We start from the raw sequence: 13581 nt of genomic DNA on the forward strand, positions 1-13581 counted from the left end.
GATATGTGTGAAATGCATGACTTAGTTGTATGCAACAGTACTGAGAAGTGTGAAGGGCACATAACATGGGAGGTAGGGAGCCTGCAGTCGACGATAGATTATGCACTAATGTCACATAGGATGCACGATAGGCTAAATGTAATGAGCATAGATGAATATGGCTCCAGAAGTCTAGGTAGTGATCACAAACGTATTAAGGTGAGTTTTAGAAGGGAAATGAAAGTAGGTAGGAGGCAAGATGAACAACCAGGTGGGATATTTTACTCGGAAAAGCAGCTTGAAATAGCAACCCAGCAAATTGAGGAAGTAATTTCAGAGGATACAAAAACAGAATGGACATATGCAAATTTAACAGGACTATTTGAGCTAGAGCTTACTAAGGTACGAGTCAGGACAAAAGGGAACAGAAGACGTAAACCCAAGAGCTGGTGGGATGAGGAGGTTAAGAAGGCCATAGAGAAACGCCAGGAAGCATCCAGGGAACACAGATATTCAAAGCAGAGGGGTGAACCAGAAGCTGATGTAGGCAGAAAATGGAACAACTTCTTAAACTGTAGAAGGGAAGCATCCAATTTGATCAATGAGAAGATCAGAAGAAAGGGGAGCCAATGGTTGTCAGAAGTAAACAAAAAGGATAGAAAAGCAGCGAAGAAATTTTGGAAACATCTCAACTCCTTGATTAATAAGACTAGCCTAGAGCAGAGGTTTATAGTTACAGCTCAAGGTGTTCGACTAGAGGGAGATGAGGCAATGGAACATATAAGAACAATGATGACAGAAAAATTTAAAGAACGAAACATAGCATGTGCTCAATCAGGTGAGGATGGACTAGTTAGTGCAGTGGCTCCACTGGCACAAAGCGAGTGGGAAAGGGCAGAGAAGAGGGTTCCTAGTAGCACGTCGACAGGTCCTGATGGCATCCCAATTATGTTGATAAAGACATTGGGCCCAAAATCTAAGAAAGCATTAAGAAAGGCAGTGAGCAAAATGATAATGGACGGTAAAGCCCCTGACGGGTGGAGACTGAGCAGGATGAGCATGATATATAAGGGAAAGGGGGACAAAGCCGACATAAACAACTACCGTCCCATAACAGTGACGTCAGTGGTTTACAGGGTGGTGATGCAGATTATAAAGGACAGACTGCAGGCATGGGTGGAGAGCGAGGAGGTGCTGGGGGAACTACAAAATGGGTTCCGAAGACAAAGAAGGTTAGAAGATAATCTGTTCTCATTGACACAGTGTATTGAAATAGCAGAAAAGGAACACAGGCCCCTATGGCTTGCCTTTCTGGATATCAAGGGAGCCTATGACAGTGTAATCCAAAAGGATTTGTGGGACATACTGGGCACTCTAGAGGTGGAAGATGGAGTAAGAAATCTTTTAAAAGATATCTATAAAAGTAACAGGGTGCTTATAAAATGGGAAAACAAGGTATCTGGGCCTATAGAGATACAGCAGGGGCTTAGGCAGGGGTGCCCTCTGTCACCTCTGTTGTTCATGCTGTATTTACAAGGATTAGAGAAAAAATTAGAGAGGAGCGGACTTGGCTTCAACCTTTCCTATTTCAAGCAGGGAGAATGGATTAAACAGTCATTACCAGGACTGATGTATGCAGATGACATTGTACTTATGGCTGACAGCAAGGAAGACTTGCAGAGATTAATGGACATCTGTGGTAAAGAGGGAGATAGCTTAGGTTTGAAGTTTAGTAAAGAAAAATCGGCAGTCATGACTTTTAATGATAATCAGGGCAGCGAGCATAGAATACAGGAGGTTACGCTGGAGGTGGTGGATAAGTACAAATATCTTGGAGTGTGGATAAACAATGGGGCTGAGTACCTAACGGAACATGAAAAATATGTGACGGCTAAAGGTAGCAGAAATGCAGCTGTGATGAAAAATAGGGCACTGTGGAATTACAATAGGTACGAAGTGGTGAGAGGGATTTGGAAAGGGGTGATGGTCCCTAGTTTGACTTTCGGCAATGCGGTCCTGTGCATGAGATCAGAGGTTCGAGCAAGGTTGGAAGTTAAGCAGCGAGGGGTAGGTAGACTGGCTCTGGGAGCACACGGAAATACACCAAATCAGGGGGTACAGGGTGACATGGGATGGACGTCATTCGAGGGCAGGGAAGCCAGCAGCAAGATAGAATTTGAGGAGCGATTGAGAGAGATGGCAGAAGGAAGCCAGCAGCAAGATAGAATTTGCGGAGCGATTGAGAGAGATGGCAGAAAAGCGGTGGGCAAGGAGAGTTTTCAGTTATTTGTACATGAGGAATGTTGATACAAAATGGAGGAAGCTGACCAGAAAACTGTCAATCAAATATTTGGACTGCAGGAGGGGTGCAAACCAGGAAACAGCGGTTAAGAAAAAGGTTAAGGAAACAGAGAGGGGTCTGTGGAAAACAGGGATGCAGACGAAATCAGCACTGGGCACATACCGAACTTTCAAGCAAGAAATTGCCAAAGAAAATATCTACGATAATTCTAGGGGAAGCTCTTTGTTGTTTGAAGCCAGGACGGGAGTATTGCGGACTAAGATGTACCGAGTCAAGTACCAAGGTATAGACACGTTGTGCTGTGCGTGTGCAGAAGAAGAGGAAACGGCTGAACACCTCATACTTTTCTGTAAGGGGCTTAACCCTACAGTGCAAGGCAACGGGGCTGATTTTTTCAAAGCATTGGGGTTTAGGGACAGTGAAGGCAAAATAGACTTTAAGCGGGTAGAAATGACCAAGCAGAGGTTATCTGATTGGTGGATAAAATTAAGGCAGGGGTGAAATTTCACCCACCACAAAGTACAAATTATGTTAATGGTCATGGCTAGGTGGCGTGTGCCACCGCCCGATTTAAAGGGTTCAGCCTCATCCATCCATCCATCCAGCGTCGCCTGCGATTGTGCTCCACTATGCTTTGGAACTATGCTCCACGCATGAAGAGAGAGCGGGAAAAAAGAGCTATTAACGAAGCGGCGCCCGCTCTTTCTACGTTCTCTCAGCAAGCACGGAAATTCGCCCGAAGCAGCAAACAGCCCAGTTAGTAGAAGATGGTGCCGACAAAGCGCAAAGCTGTGTCGCTTGAGACGAAGCTGCAAAATTTGCAAGATTCAAAGAAGTACAAGACCACGCAGGAGCGCCGCGATCATGAAGGCTGCAACCAGGGGCCATGCCGATCAACGGAACAGACGGGCTTGTGCGCCAGGCCGAAAGCGAGCTAAACCCTCCATGATAGTGAAACCAACACGGTGGAAGTCATTACCGACCTCTGGGAGTGCGTCGCTACTGACGATGAAACAGGTGGTGCTTCAATGGAGGAGTTTCTGAATGCAAATAGTGCTGCCTCGTTCTGCGAAGAAGTGTCCGACGGGGCGATCGTTGTCGCGACAGACAGCGGCGTTGTGCGACAGAGGCGACGACAGCAGCGGCAGTGATGACAAGATTGACAATGGCCCGTCTTTACACCGACCCCGATCAAGTCGCTCGTTGATTTCATGCACGCCAAATTATTGCCGCCAGTGTTCGCGCAGCAGCTGGATGTGATGCACACGGTGGTTGTGAACCTGAAACTGCCCTGAAAGCAAGTGCAGATTTCTCATTACTTCAGCACCATTCAGGAAATTCTGAATAAATCAGAAATCGGTGTGGGTGTGCCTGCTTGTGTGCGTGTGTGAAATGAGGACCTGCTTTGGAAGGAAAATAGTCAAGCCTCCTTAATGAACATGGATATATAACACATTATTGGTCATAACTAAGTAAGTCTAAAATATTTTTTGTCCTGTTCGTTTATTCTGTTTCTTTGTGTCGTATTTCTGTGTTGCGGCTTGACACATTTAGATGATTTCTCACCTACATTAACATCTAACAAATGTGTGGTTATATGCCGAGTATTCGATAATGAAGAAGGCATTTCAGTGTCCGATGCGACTTCATTGTAATGAGGCACAACTGTAGTTGCTAGCATCCTGTGTTGCAGCTGTGTAGGGCATGTTGCAGCATGCAGTATGTGCTGCTCGGTCCTGCTGACTGACGACATGGGTTTCTGCTTTCCTTTCAGGCCACCATTGTCCGGAACCAGAAGGACACTGCACACACAAAGGCTGAACGCAACATTCTGGAAGTAGTCAAGGTGGGAATGCCAAGTGGTCTCTTTGTGGTTACACTGTGCTAAAGCACCCCAGTAGACTCATATACAGTGGCCAACTTATAATTGAGACACTGACTATTCGGATATGCTCAGTTATCCAAGCCACTCTTGCGGACCACTATCGTGGCACTAAAATATCTTGGAATCAACCACAATTCAATCATTGAATTGTGGGTGACATCCACAATTTTAAGCCACCAGCGTCATTGGAAGGAGCAGTGAGCCGATGAAATATGAAATTATCAAATCAAGAAATTGCGAGGCTAGGCAAGGTATCTATGTATTGCTGTCCAACAAATATGTTATCTTTCACGTGTGTGGTAGGTTGAATTTATGGGGCAGACCATTTCATCCAGATTTTATGTTTTTTGTACAGTAGAACCTCTTTGATACAATCTCATTACGTATGATTTCCTGGTGGCAACATTCGCGATTGAGAACACAAAAATTGACCCAACACAGTCATGCTTCTATTTTACCGGTGTATTGTTCCCGGAAAACGCACAATTTCGGCACCAACATTCAGTACATCGCCAAACTGCAATCATATGATACGTCTTTCGGCCGCTAGACCCCATGTAAACAAAAAAACAGCACGAGGCGCCTGTGATCGAGAACAGTAGCCGCTTGCCGCAGCAGCTCCCCCGCAACTCGCCTGTCTGTCTCGCATGAACATACCGGCGCGCCCTCAGTTTCCTATTTCGGTACCAGCAAAACTCCTCCCGAGTCATCGCATGCCACATTCGCAGTTGTCACCGCCAACCCTATTGCAATAAGCATCTTCAAGAAAATGCCAGAAACATACTAAACGTTCGGCGCAGCCGGTGTAGGGCGCGGTATCCGTACACGGATCCACAAATGTGAAACGCAGAGCACCGCGAATAAGCAAGCTGATGACGCTCTGCGCAGATGTGAGTATGCGTGTTGCAGAGGTCATGTGTACTGTACCTTATCGCTCTGCGTCAGGGGTCACACTCTTAAAAAAAGTTTGCACCCTTTCGGGCTTATCTTGTCCCACAGCAATAATCGCCATCTGCCTTGCTTGCGTTTCCTTTCTTGAAAAATCTACGCTTGCTACTTTCCTGTCGCAAATGCTATTTCACGCTGATAATGCGGAAGCCGTTCGGGACCTGGAAGTGCTACCAGGCTCCCAGCATTAAAGAAAGGATATGCAAGCGAGACAGATGACGGTTATTGTTGTGGGACAAGATAAGCCCCAAAGGGTGCAAACTTTAAGAGTGCAAAACGACACTCCGCCCGCATTATCAATGACATCGCAGCAAGCCATGAAAAGGTGGATGATAAGAGTGGTGTAGAATGAAGTGCAATTCGCTACAAACTTGCGGTTCTATCACTTTTTGGCGATATCACAGCTGTGCACAAATTATGGAAACCTTTGGCTAATCGCACTTTCCCAACATTTTCTCAGTCGAGATTTCTAGATATCTGGAGTACAGCGCAAAAGGCATTTCGAGATAACAGGAGAAAAATATGTTGAGTTGACACCGAGCCAGAAAAAAAATTTTGACTTAACCGATATTTTGAGATGTCAGTCTGAGTTAGCGAGGTTTTACTGTATACATTATTAATCTAAGCTGATTCAGTGCTGCTCTTAGTGTTCCTTATCATTCTATTGCCAAAGCTTGTGATTGTACCCTTGTTTATGCAAGTAGATTTACAACACTGGACTAAATTTTCAATAGCTGCTTTTTAGTGCAACAGTGTAATCCGAGTTGCTTGTTCGTGCACTTTACATATGTTACTATTACCAGCCTGTAGTTACCTTTTAAGGGGGGACGCGGCTTTTGCATCGCGAAAAATGGCTAAAAAAATCGATTGTTTGAAAATCAAATTTTCAGTTTCTATAACTCTTATTCTATCTGATTCCGAAATATCATCACTGAAAACCAAGTAGAAGTGCTCTAAAAAAATTGTTGTATCAGCCAAGGTGCCGAAAAATTTCGCGGAAATAGCGAAAGAACGGCGTTTTTCAAGCCACAATATCTCCGGAACGGCGCAGCGTAGCGCCGCCATCTTGGTCTCGTTGGAAAGCGCATTTCTCCGTCTTCAAATTTGCCGCTTCAGCTATCTCCTCCATACAGAAACGAGCACACAAAAAGCAAATGATTGAAGGTTGTGCCGGAGCCACCGATTGGCCGCGCCCGCCACGTGACTCCAGCACGGTTCGTCATTGGTCCGGTGCTCGCTCCGTGATGGTGTCATCTGCACCGCTTGTTGCGGTCTCCTCGTATTTCGTAATCTCGACGAGTGTTAAAATGGGTGCTATGCGGACATCGCAGTAGCATGGCCGATCCCGGTTTTTGTGGACGTCTCAGACCCGCGGCTAGGCATTCCGAGCATCGGCGACACGGACTCCGCGACCAAGCTTCGGGCACGGAATCCTCGGACACGAGGCTAAGCCTATCGCGCGCGGACTTCTCGGATCCTTGCCTAATCATTTCGTGCATTCTACCAAAAGAAAATGCCTCACCGACTGTACTAGAGACTGCTATCAATGAGGCAGTCTGCAGGTACAACACTAGAACTACTGTATATTTATGCCCACATAGTTCTGCACCTCACTTGGTTTGAAACCCAGGCACCATGCTCTTTGTAGAGCAGCAGTAAAGAATGCCATACAAACATGAAAAACGCAGAACAAAGGCACAGCAGACCAGAGGCCACATGTCCAAGAAGCGCCACATCACAAAACACATCAAAGATTACAAATTTGGTGCGTTTTAGAGAACTGAAGAGAAGGCGAAACTTTGAGAGCCGTTTTCTCAAAACTGTTTTTTCGCCTTTCTGCTCAGTTTCTGGAGCTGATTTCTTCATTAGCGTTTAGCCTATTTTGATTCTGTTTTTTTTTTTTTTTTTTTTCCACGTTCCTTGGACTACAGTGCAGGTCGAGACAGTCTCACATTTTTATCTTGACTTTTTATAAATTTACGGTGTGGCTATTCGTTCACTCCGAAAGTGTGCTTGGTGCGAAGGTAACTTGAAAAATGACTATCTAAAAAATGTGTAGCGAAAAAAAAAAGTAAGACTGTCACGACCTCTAGCACGCATTGAGCTATGCATTCAATACTCAACGAGCCTTCCATCATGTTTTTTAAGCTCCCCAAGCCCTCCAGAAAGTTCAAGAGAGAAAAATTCTGCTCAATAAAATGTTCTCAAGGTATCACTCTGAAACTTTTATGGAAGTATCAGGGAGACATTCTAAACATTTGTGCCAATTTTCATCAAAATCCATGATGAAATCAGGAAGTTGATTTTCAAAGCCACGTCCGCCCTTAAAAGAACCAGTTTCCAAATGTCTTTTTTTTTAAGTAAACAGTTGAGCCCACTTATATAACAATCCGAGTTGAAACCAATGCTCGGTTATTATGAATAAAGACAGCATGACAGTTAATTTTCATGCGTACTGTGGCAGCATGTCTCACAGAGAGCAAAAGTGTCACTGCTCCGAGGTCCTTTAAAGCAAATGCAGAAGCACCACTCACTCTCCCATAAAGGGAGACTGAGAGGGCAACGAAGTTGTCCGAGCTCACAACAGCAGAACAGGGCTGCGCTGCAACAATGCACTAAGTCTGCTGTCAACTGTATACTTGCTTACCTTTGCGTTTTCAAACGACCCTCAGCTCAAAGCTCTCCCTCCACTCCACCGAGCAAATCCTTCTAATGTGTACTGCAGTTTTCTCGTCTCCTCATGTTATGCCTATTATTCCTTGTTTTATTGTTCATTGTGCAGTCCTTAGCTTCATTTCAAGTCTGTTATCCTCCCAAGTTTAAACCTTATACATTAGTACTGGCAGCATAAACTCATTAACACTGAATACACTGACGTGTAAATTAAGTGGCAGGGAATGTGTGCGCCCACCTTATGCTCTAGACAAAACACAGACATAAAACATAGACAAAACGTAATTGCCCTACATTTTGTCCACTTGGCCAGCTTCTCTCTTGCATGGATGTCATGTCTGCCTCTATGGCATCTTTCTTTGGTGTGCCAGTGGCCTTGCCTAATGCTGGTGACATTGCCGTGTCTGTCGTGTGTGTAGCACCCATTCATAGTGGACCTCATCTACGCCTTCCAAACGGGCGGCAAGCTCTACCTGATCCTGGACTACCTGAGTGGCGGAGAGCTCTTCATGCACCTAGAGCGTGAGGGCATCTTCTTGGAGGACACTGCTAGGTGAGGAGGCGTCTGTTAGTGCACTGCATTAGCTGCAACACAGACTGCAATAGGGCTGTGACTGTGTCTTTTACGTGCACTTGTATGTAATCCGTTTTCTACGACAGAAGAGCGGTATGTCATCTGAACATGCATACATTAATTACAACAGAAGAGCTCTTTGTGTTGTGGTTATTTTGCCATTGTACTGTTTGCAGGGCACGTGTGAGGTTCAGGATCATAAACTAAGCCCATTCGTTGTTCATCCGTAAAAAAAAAAAAGTCTGAAGTCACGGAAATGAGCATTATTTTATGGATTAGGCACATAGTCTCGTGAAGTTATCAGATGGTTTTAGCATACTATATGCAAATTTCTTGCATTTGTAATAAAATAGCATTTGAAAAGTGTACACCCTGTCATTTAGGCTTAGCAGTGTGTGTCTTGCGTAAGGAGCATGACAGTACAGCGGTGCCTGAGGTTCTCTTCGAGCTGAATTCGCGCTCTCTGTTGCATTCTCATGGAGCACATTGTAAATTCTCACTTCAGTGCCAATTTAGTTTGCATTAGCAATAATTTGTCACTATTTTTTAAGTAGGTTGTCTGTACCACCACAGAAGGGTTCAATTCTTCTCAACCAGATGGCATTACAACATTCACCCCTCAGACGGGGCAGGCTGTCTAAAAATGCGAAGTTATATGAGGAGGTTTGCACAGGGCGGTCTGTGTGTAGCACGCAAAAATACCGCAGACAGTTGCACATATCTTGGTTGAAATGTCATTGTATAGATCCAGCAGTAGATGAACATGTGGTCAGTCTCCATGAAGCCTCGGTGTTTATGGACAGTAATGGTAGGTAAGCCTTGGCACAAATGAACATGAGCAAGAGACACTTGGATGGTTGGTAGAGAAGAACCAGAGAGATGTCGAACAAAAATTGGTACATGGTCGTACTGTAGTGTAATCATATGCTTAATACAGTTGAACCCGGATACATCTAATCTGCCTAAGATTAGGCAGATTCTAAGAGCCATTTCAGACGTGCCATTTCAGCGCTTGGGGGTACTAAAAAGGCATGCATTCATTTTTTCAGACGTTTTCACGACCCCTAAAGAGTCTGAAAAATCGGACGTTGACTGTACAGCGATAAAGTGCCATCTTTAGAGCGATGATGATGGACATTACCTAAATAAATTTCCATTTTGTGAAAGTAAAGTTCAATGCGGTTGTCCTTTTCTTTATATCAGAGGCATGCTGCACTTTTTTTCCTAAAAAAATTGGGTGTGTGTCTTGTTTCTACTTTGTTTTAAATATGCGAAGTTGACCGTGCTAAATTGCTGTGGGGTACTGTTGAGGTCATTTGTTTGTCCGATTCAGTCACATTCATTACCTGCATGCGTGTAAGTTTTCATTGTCATGGTTCACTACTCAGAAGTTTAAGACTTGCTCTGTAAACAGTCTTGGAGCTGCATTTTGTGGGTAGTTTTGTTCGAGACCGTGTTTGGTGACAATGGTAACTCCAAACTCGTTTGCACAGTTCCTCACTGCTCATTGCTCGTGCTCATTGCTCATTGCAAGTGCTCATCGCTTTTCACAATGCCTTAGCAGCTTGTGTTTTACAAAAAATGCCTGGCTTGCAAACCAGCCTGCTATAATCGCTAACAAGTTTCTGTGGCAATGAAGTAAAAGCTACAGAAGCAAAGCGCATGCCATGACAGCGCTCCAGAGAATTAGTCTTACAGCTTCATTTGCGTTTAAGCCGTGGAACAGGAAACAAACATCATTTCTATCACAGCACTTATATTAACCCATTTGCTGCCAAAGCTGGCAAATCGTCGGGCACACCTGCAGTGGCAATATACAGTCTAACGCCTCTACAGTGAAATGACCTGTATAACGAAGAAATAATTCTATCCCGGTTTTATTGTGAGTGGTGCGGTGTGCAGTCTTTGCAACAAAGTGACCTGTATAAGGTCAACGAGGTGACCTGATTTCAGAGGCCCCAAGCGCTTCGTTATAAAGGCGTTCGACTGTATTGCCAGAACCGGCGAATCACTGGGCAGCCGTATTTTGTACTTCTCTAAGGTATTGATGTATGGCAACACTTGTCAATTTATCTGAGCATAGTTAGATATGTTACCGATAGATAGCAATAGTTACTTGTGTTGCTTTAATGCACTTTTGTATGTTTGTGGTTGTTTTTTGATTGCCTCGAGTGCCAGAAGAATGGCAGCATTGGGTGGACGCTGTGCTTTCTTCGAACGACAGATATTAGATATTCTCTTTGACAGTTACAGTGATGATAAACCTTGTGACGACAGCACTTTCTGTGAGCCGTCTTCTGAAAAAGAAAGTGAATCTCTGACGGTAGGTGTGACTTGGATTCACCAAAGGACGACCCATCTTGGAGTGCTTCAAACTTTTTTACACAATGAAATGCCTGTGACTTCAAAAACTGCACTAAGTAAAATCTGAATGATTCTCAAATGTAAATAAATGTATGTGTCATAATTTTCCCGCCAAATATTTGGGATAGGCACTCTACGCAGAAAAAAAAAATAAACTGAGCATTCAGCATACTAATGTTTTTGGTAAAAGATATGCAGCACAAAAAGCCCGCATGCACATGCGGCAGGCGGCAGCGAATGGGTTAAAATGACATGAAATGCACCACTCCATGTTATATCCTGAATTTAAGATTTTATTTCTTGCCTTTAATCTTCCCCATTATGGCAAATTTCAAACTATCGTAAGTTGCAAGCTGTGCTGATTTAGTATCTGCTCCAAGAAGCCAACAAAGTGCAGTCAAACTCTGCCTACTTGGCGCAGGAAAACGTGTAGAAACTCTGCCCTTTTCGTTGCCACAGAAAGTTGTCCGTGAGTACGCAATTAAGCTGGTGGTGCAGTCAAAAGGGGCAGAAGGTGTTTTGATACGGAAGTGCTCATCTAGTATGTGCGTGCGCCCTTCCTCTTGCTTATTTAGAAGTCCATGGGTTTTTTGCAGCTTCTACCTGTCTGAGATAGTGCTTGCATTGGAGCACCTTCATCGTGAAGGCATCATCTACAGGGACCTTAAACCAGAAAATGTCCTGCTCGATGCACAGGGTGAGTAATAGGGAAGCTGGTCATTGGTCATGGTTCTTACTTCACCACTCTGTCCAACAATGTGTGCTAGGCTCCAGAGTGTGAAAAACAAGTGGCGCATATTTGTTGCCACTGTCTTCAGCATGTAAAATACCTTTTCTTTTGAATGAGCTTTCATAGCAGAAGCACTGCAATGTCATTTGCCAACACACTATGGTATTTTAGTGCATTTTAACTACATAAAAACATGTTCTGTCGCCATTTTGTGATGGCAGTCGCATTGAATGACTGGTTCAGACATTATGTAGCGAATGCTGCAAACATGGTTTTGGTTTTGTATCCAATTGTAACATGCAGGCAATATTCAGATCGAGTTTTTTTGGGTTGGGAGGGGTGGGGGGAGAGATGCACATTAGTATTGGGTAGGTATGGTAAAAGGAAACATATGTTTCTGTACATACACAATTGCAAGTCAATTCGAACGTATGTCAACACTCCCATATCGCATCTCAGTAAAAAAAAAATAATAAGGGCATACCCATGGGCACATCCTGCAACGAAAATTTCTTAGTCGCTGGACTACTTGCCCTCACTTGTGCCATCGTCCCTTACTTGTGCTGCCGTCGTCATTGCCGCTGCATTCCCACAGCACATCTTCATTAAGCCTAATCTCGCATCGTTTGGTCACCAGGACCAAGCTGTAGGCTCAGGGCCTCAGCATCTTGGACTAGGGACGCCAACCACCTCAGACTATACTACTGTCGGCTCACTTCTATAAATAGTGTAGACTGCTTATAACGGAAGTCGCTCTAGTGGCGAATGTCCGCACTATAAACGGTACCACACTATGGCCAAAACAATTTTATTGCAATAGGAATTATATGGGCACTCCAGGCGCTCTTCTGTCGCAGTTAGGTTCCGTACAAAGTCCAGTGGCGATAAAATCATCACGACGTGCCATATGCTGTATGTGCGAGTGAAAGCGTGTGAGGGTGAGCCGCCGATCGCAGCTCAAGAGGGGGGGGGGGGGGGGGCTCTACTCCGGGCGGGCGCACGCGCTCACCAGGGCTGCTGTACCTTGAAAGATATCTGCAACGGGGGCACAGTCTGCCGTGCGTTGTGTTCTCTCAGCTTAGTTTGCGTTGATGCCAGTGCTCGTTGCTGCTGCCGCATTTTCTCACTCCAGCATTTTGAAAATGCTGGAGTTTCCACGGTCATTGAGTGAGATGCGCTCATGTTTGCTTGTGCACACGTGACACCATGCTTGTTAATGCGCAGAAAGCCGCGACGGGGGACGCGCTTTCACGCGCTCCCGCCATTGCGTCTGTGCCCGTTCCGTGCGAGGAATGCTGGGATGCATGGCCGGTGTGGCTCAGTGCGGCGGGCGAAAAATACGAACGGAGCTATTCATGTGCCAGCAATGTTTGAACGCGCCCGACGACTCCAGACACACCGGTTGCGTTGTGTCGTTGGGGAATAGACACCGGTTGTTCGCCAGGGTAAATTTATATGTCGGAGCATACCTACAGCTTGAGGGGAGTGTTCGCCGTCTCGGTTGACTGCCGAACTTCCAGGCAGCTGCACTGTAACCGATATTTCGTCTCCCGCAACTGCACTATAAGCGGTGCGCGTATACATAGAGGGCTATGGGGAAATTACCGGGAGTCTGAAAAGACCGCATTATATCCGGTCCTACACTATAAGCGGTTACATTATAAGTGGTCTATACTGTACATTTCATTCCTCCTCCTCCTCCCACATGACTGCACCACAACATCGCGTCGAACAGCCGCCCATGTCGAAAGCACCCAACCGCACACAGCCATTAGGGAGGCTCTTTTCACACACCTGGTGGGCATAAGTTCGCGACCTTCTGCAGCTAGCCACTTGTACTTACGCAGGTCCTTAAAAGGCTTGCACAAGCTGAAGTCCAGATGTTGCAGCTGCCCTGTCAACCAGCCGGGAATCATGAGCATGTCTGTGAGCTCTTTCCACAGCTTCGCTTTCACGTTGGCTGGGAGGTGGCCCTGAAACATGATGAGGTTGGCAATGTGATCTTTGAGGGATGCCCCCAGTCTCAGAAGCCATACCAGGCGGTACTATTCTACCACCATGTCATCCGTCATACAGCCTTTCTCGTTGACTCGCACAACTACACCTTTGGGGAATGCTTCCGATGG

The 13581-nt window shown here is 45.3% G+C and overlaps 1 protein-coding gene across 4 annotated transcripts in view; it reads left to right on the top strand.

Moving 5' to 3' along the window:
• LOC119445459 (ribosomal protein S6 kinase beta-1-like) overlaps positions 1–13581 on the top strand; it is a 95187-nt gene that overhangs the window by 26517 nt on the left and 55089 nt on the right. For all 4 annotated transcript variants that reach the window (XM_037709737.2, XM_037709738.2, XM_037709739.2 and 1 more), the window contains exons 5-7: positions 4056–4127; positions 8207–8340; positions 11322–11422. In XM_037709737.2, the coding sequence (XP_037565665.1) occupies positions 4056–4127; positions 8207–8340; positions 11322–11422 (307 nt within the window). The remainder of the gene's footprint in view (positions 1–4055; positions 4128–8206; positions 8341–11321; positions 11423–13581) is intronic.

This window comes from Dermacentor silvarum, chromosome 3, assembly GCF_013339745.2.
Source record: "Dermacentor silvarum isolate Dsil-2018 chromosome 3, BIME_Dsil_1.4, whole genome shotgun sequence".
Lineage (NCBI taxonomy): Eukaryota > Metazoa > Arthropoda > Arachnida > Ixodida > Ixodidae > Dermacentor > Dermacentor silvarum.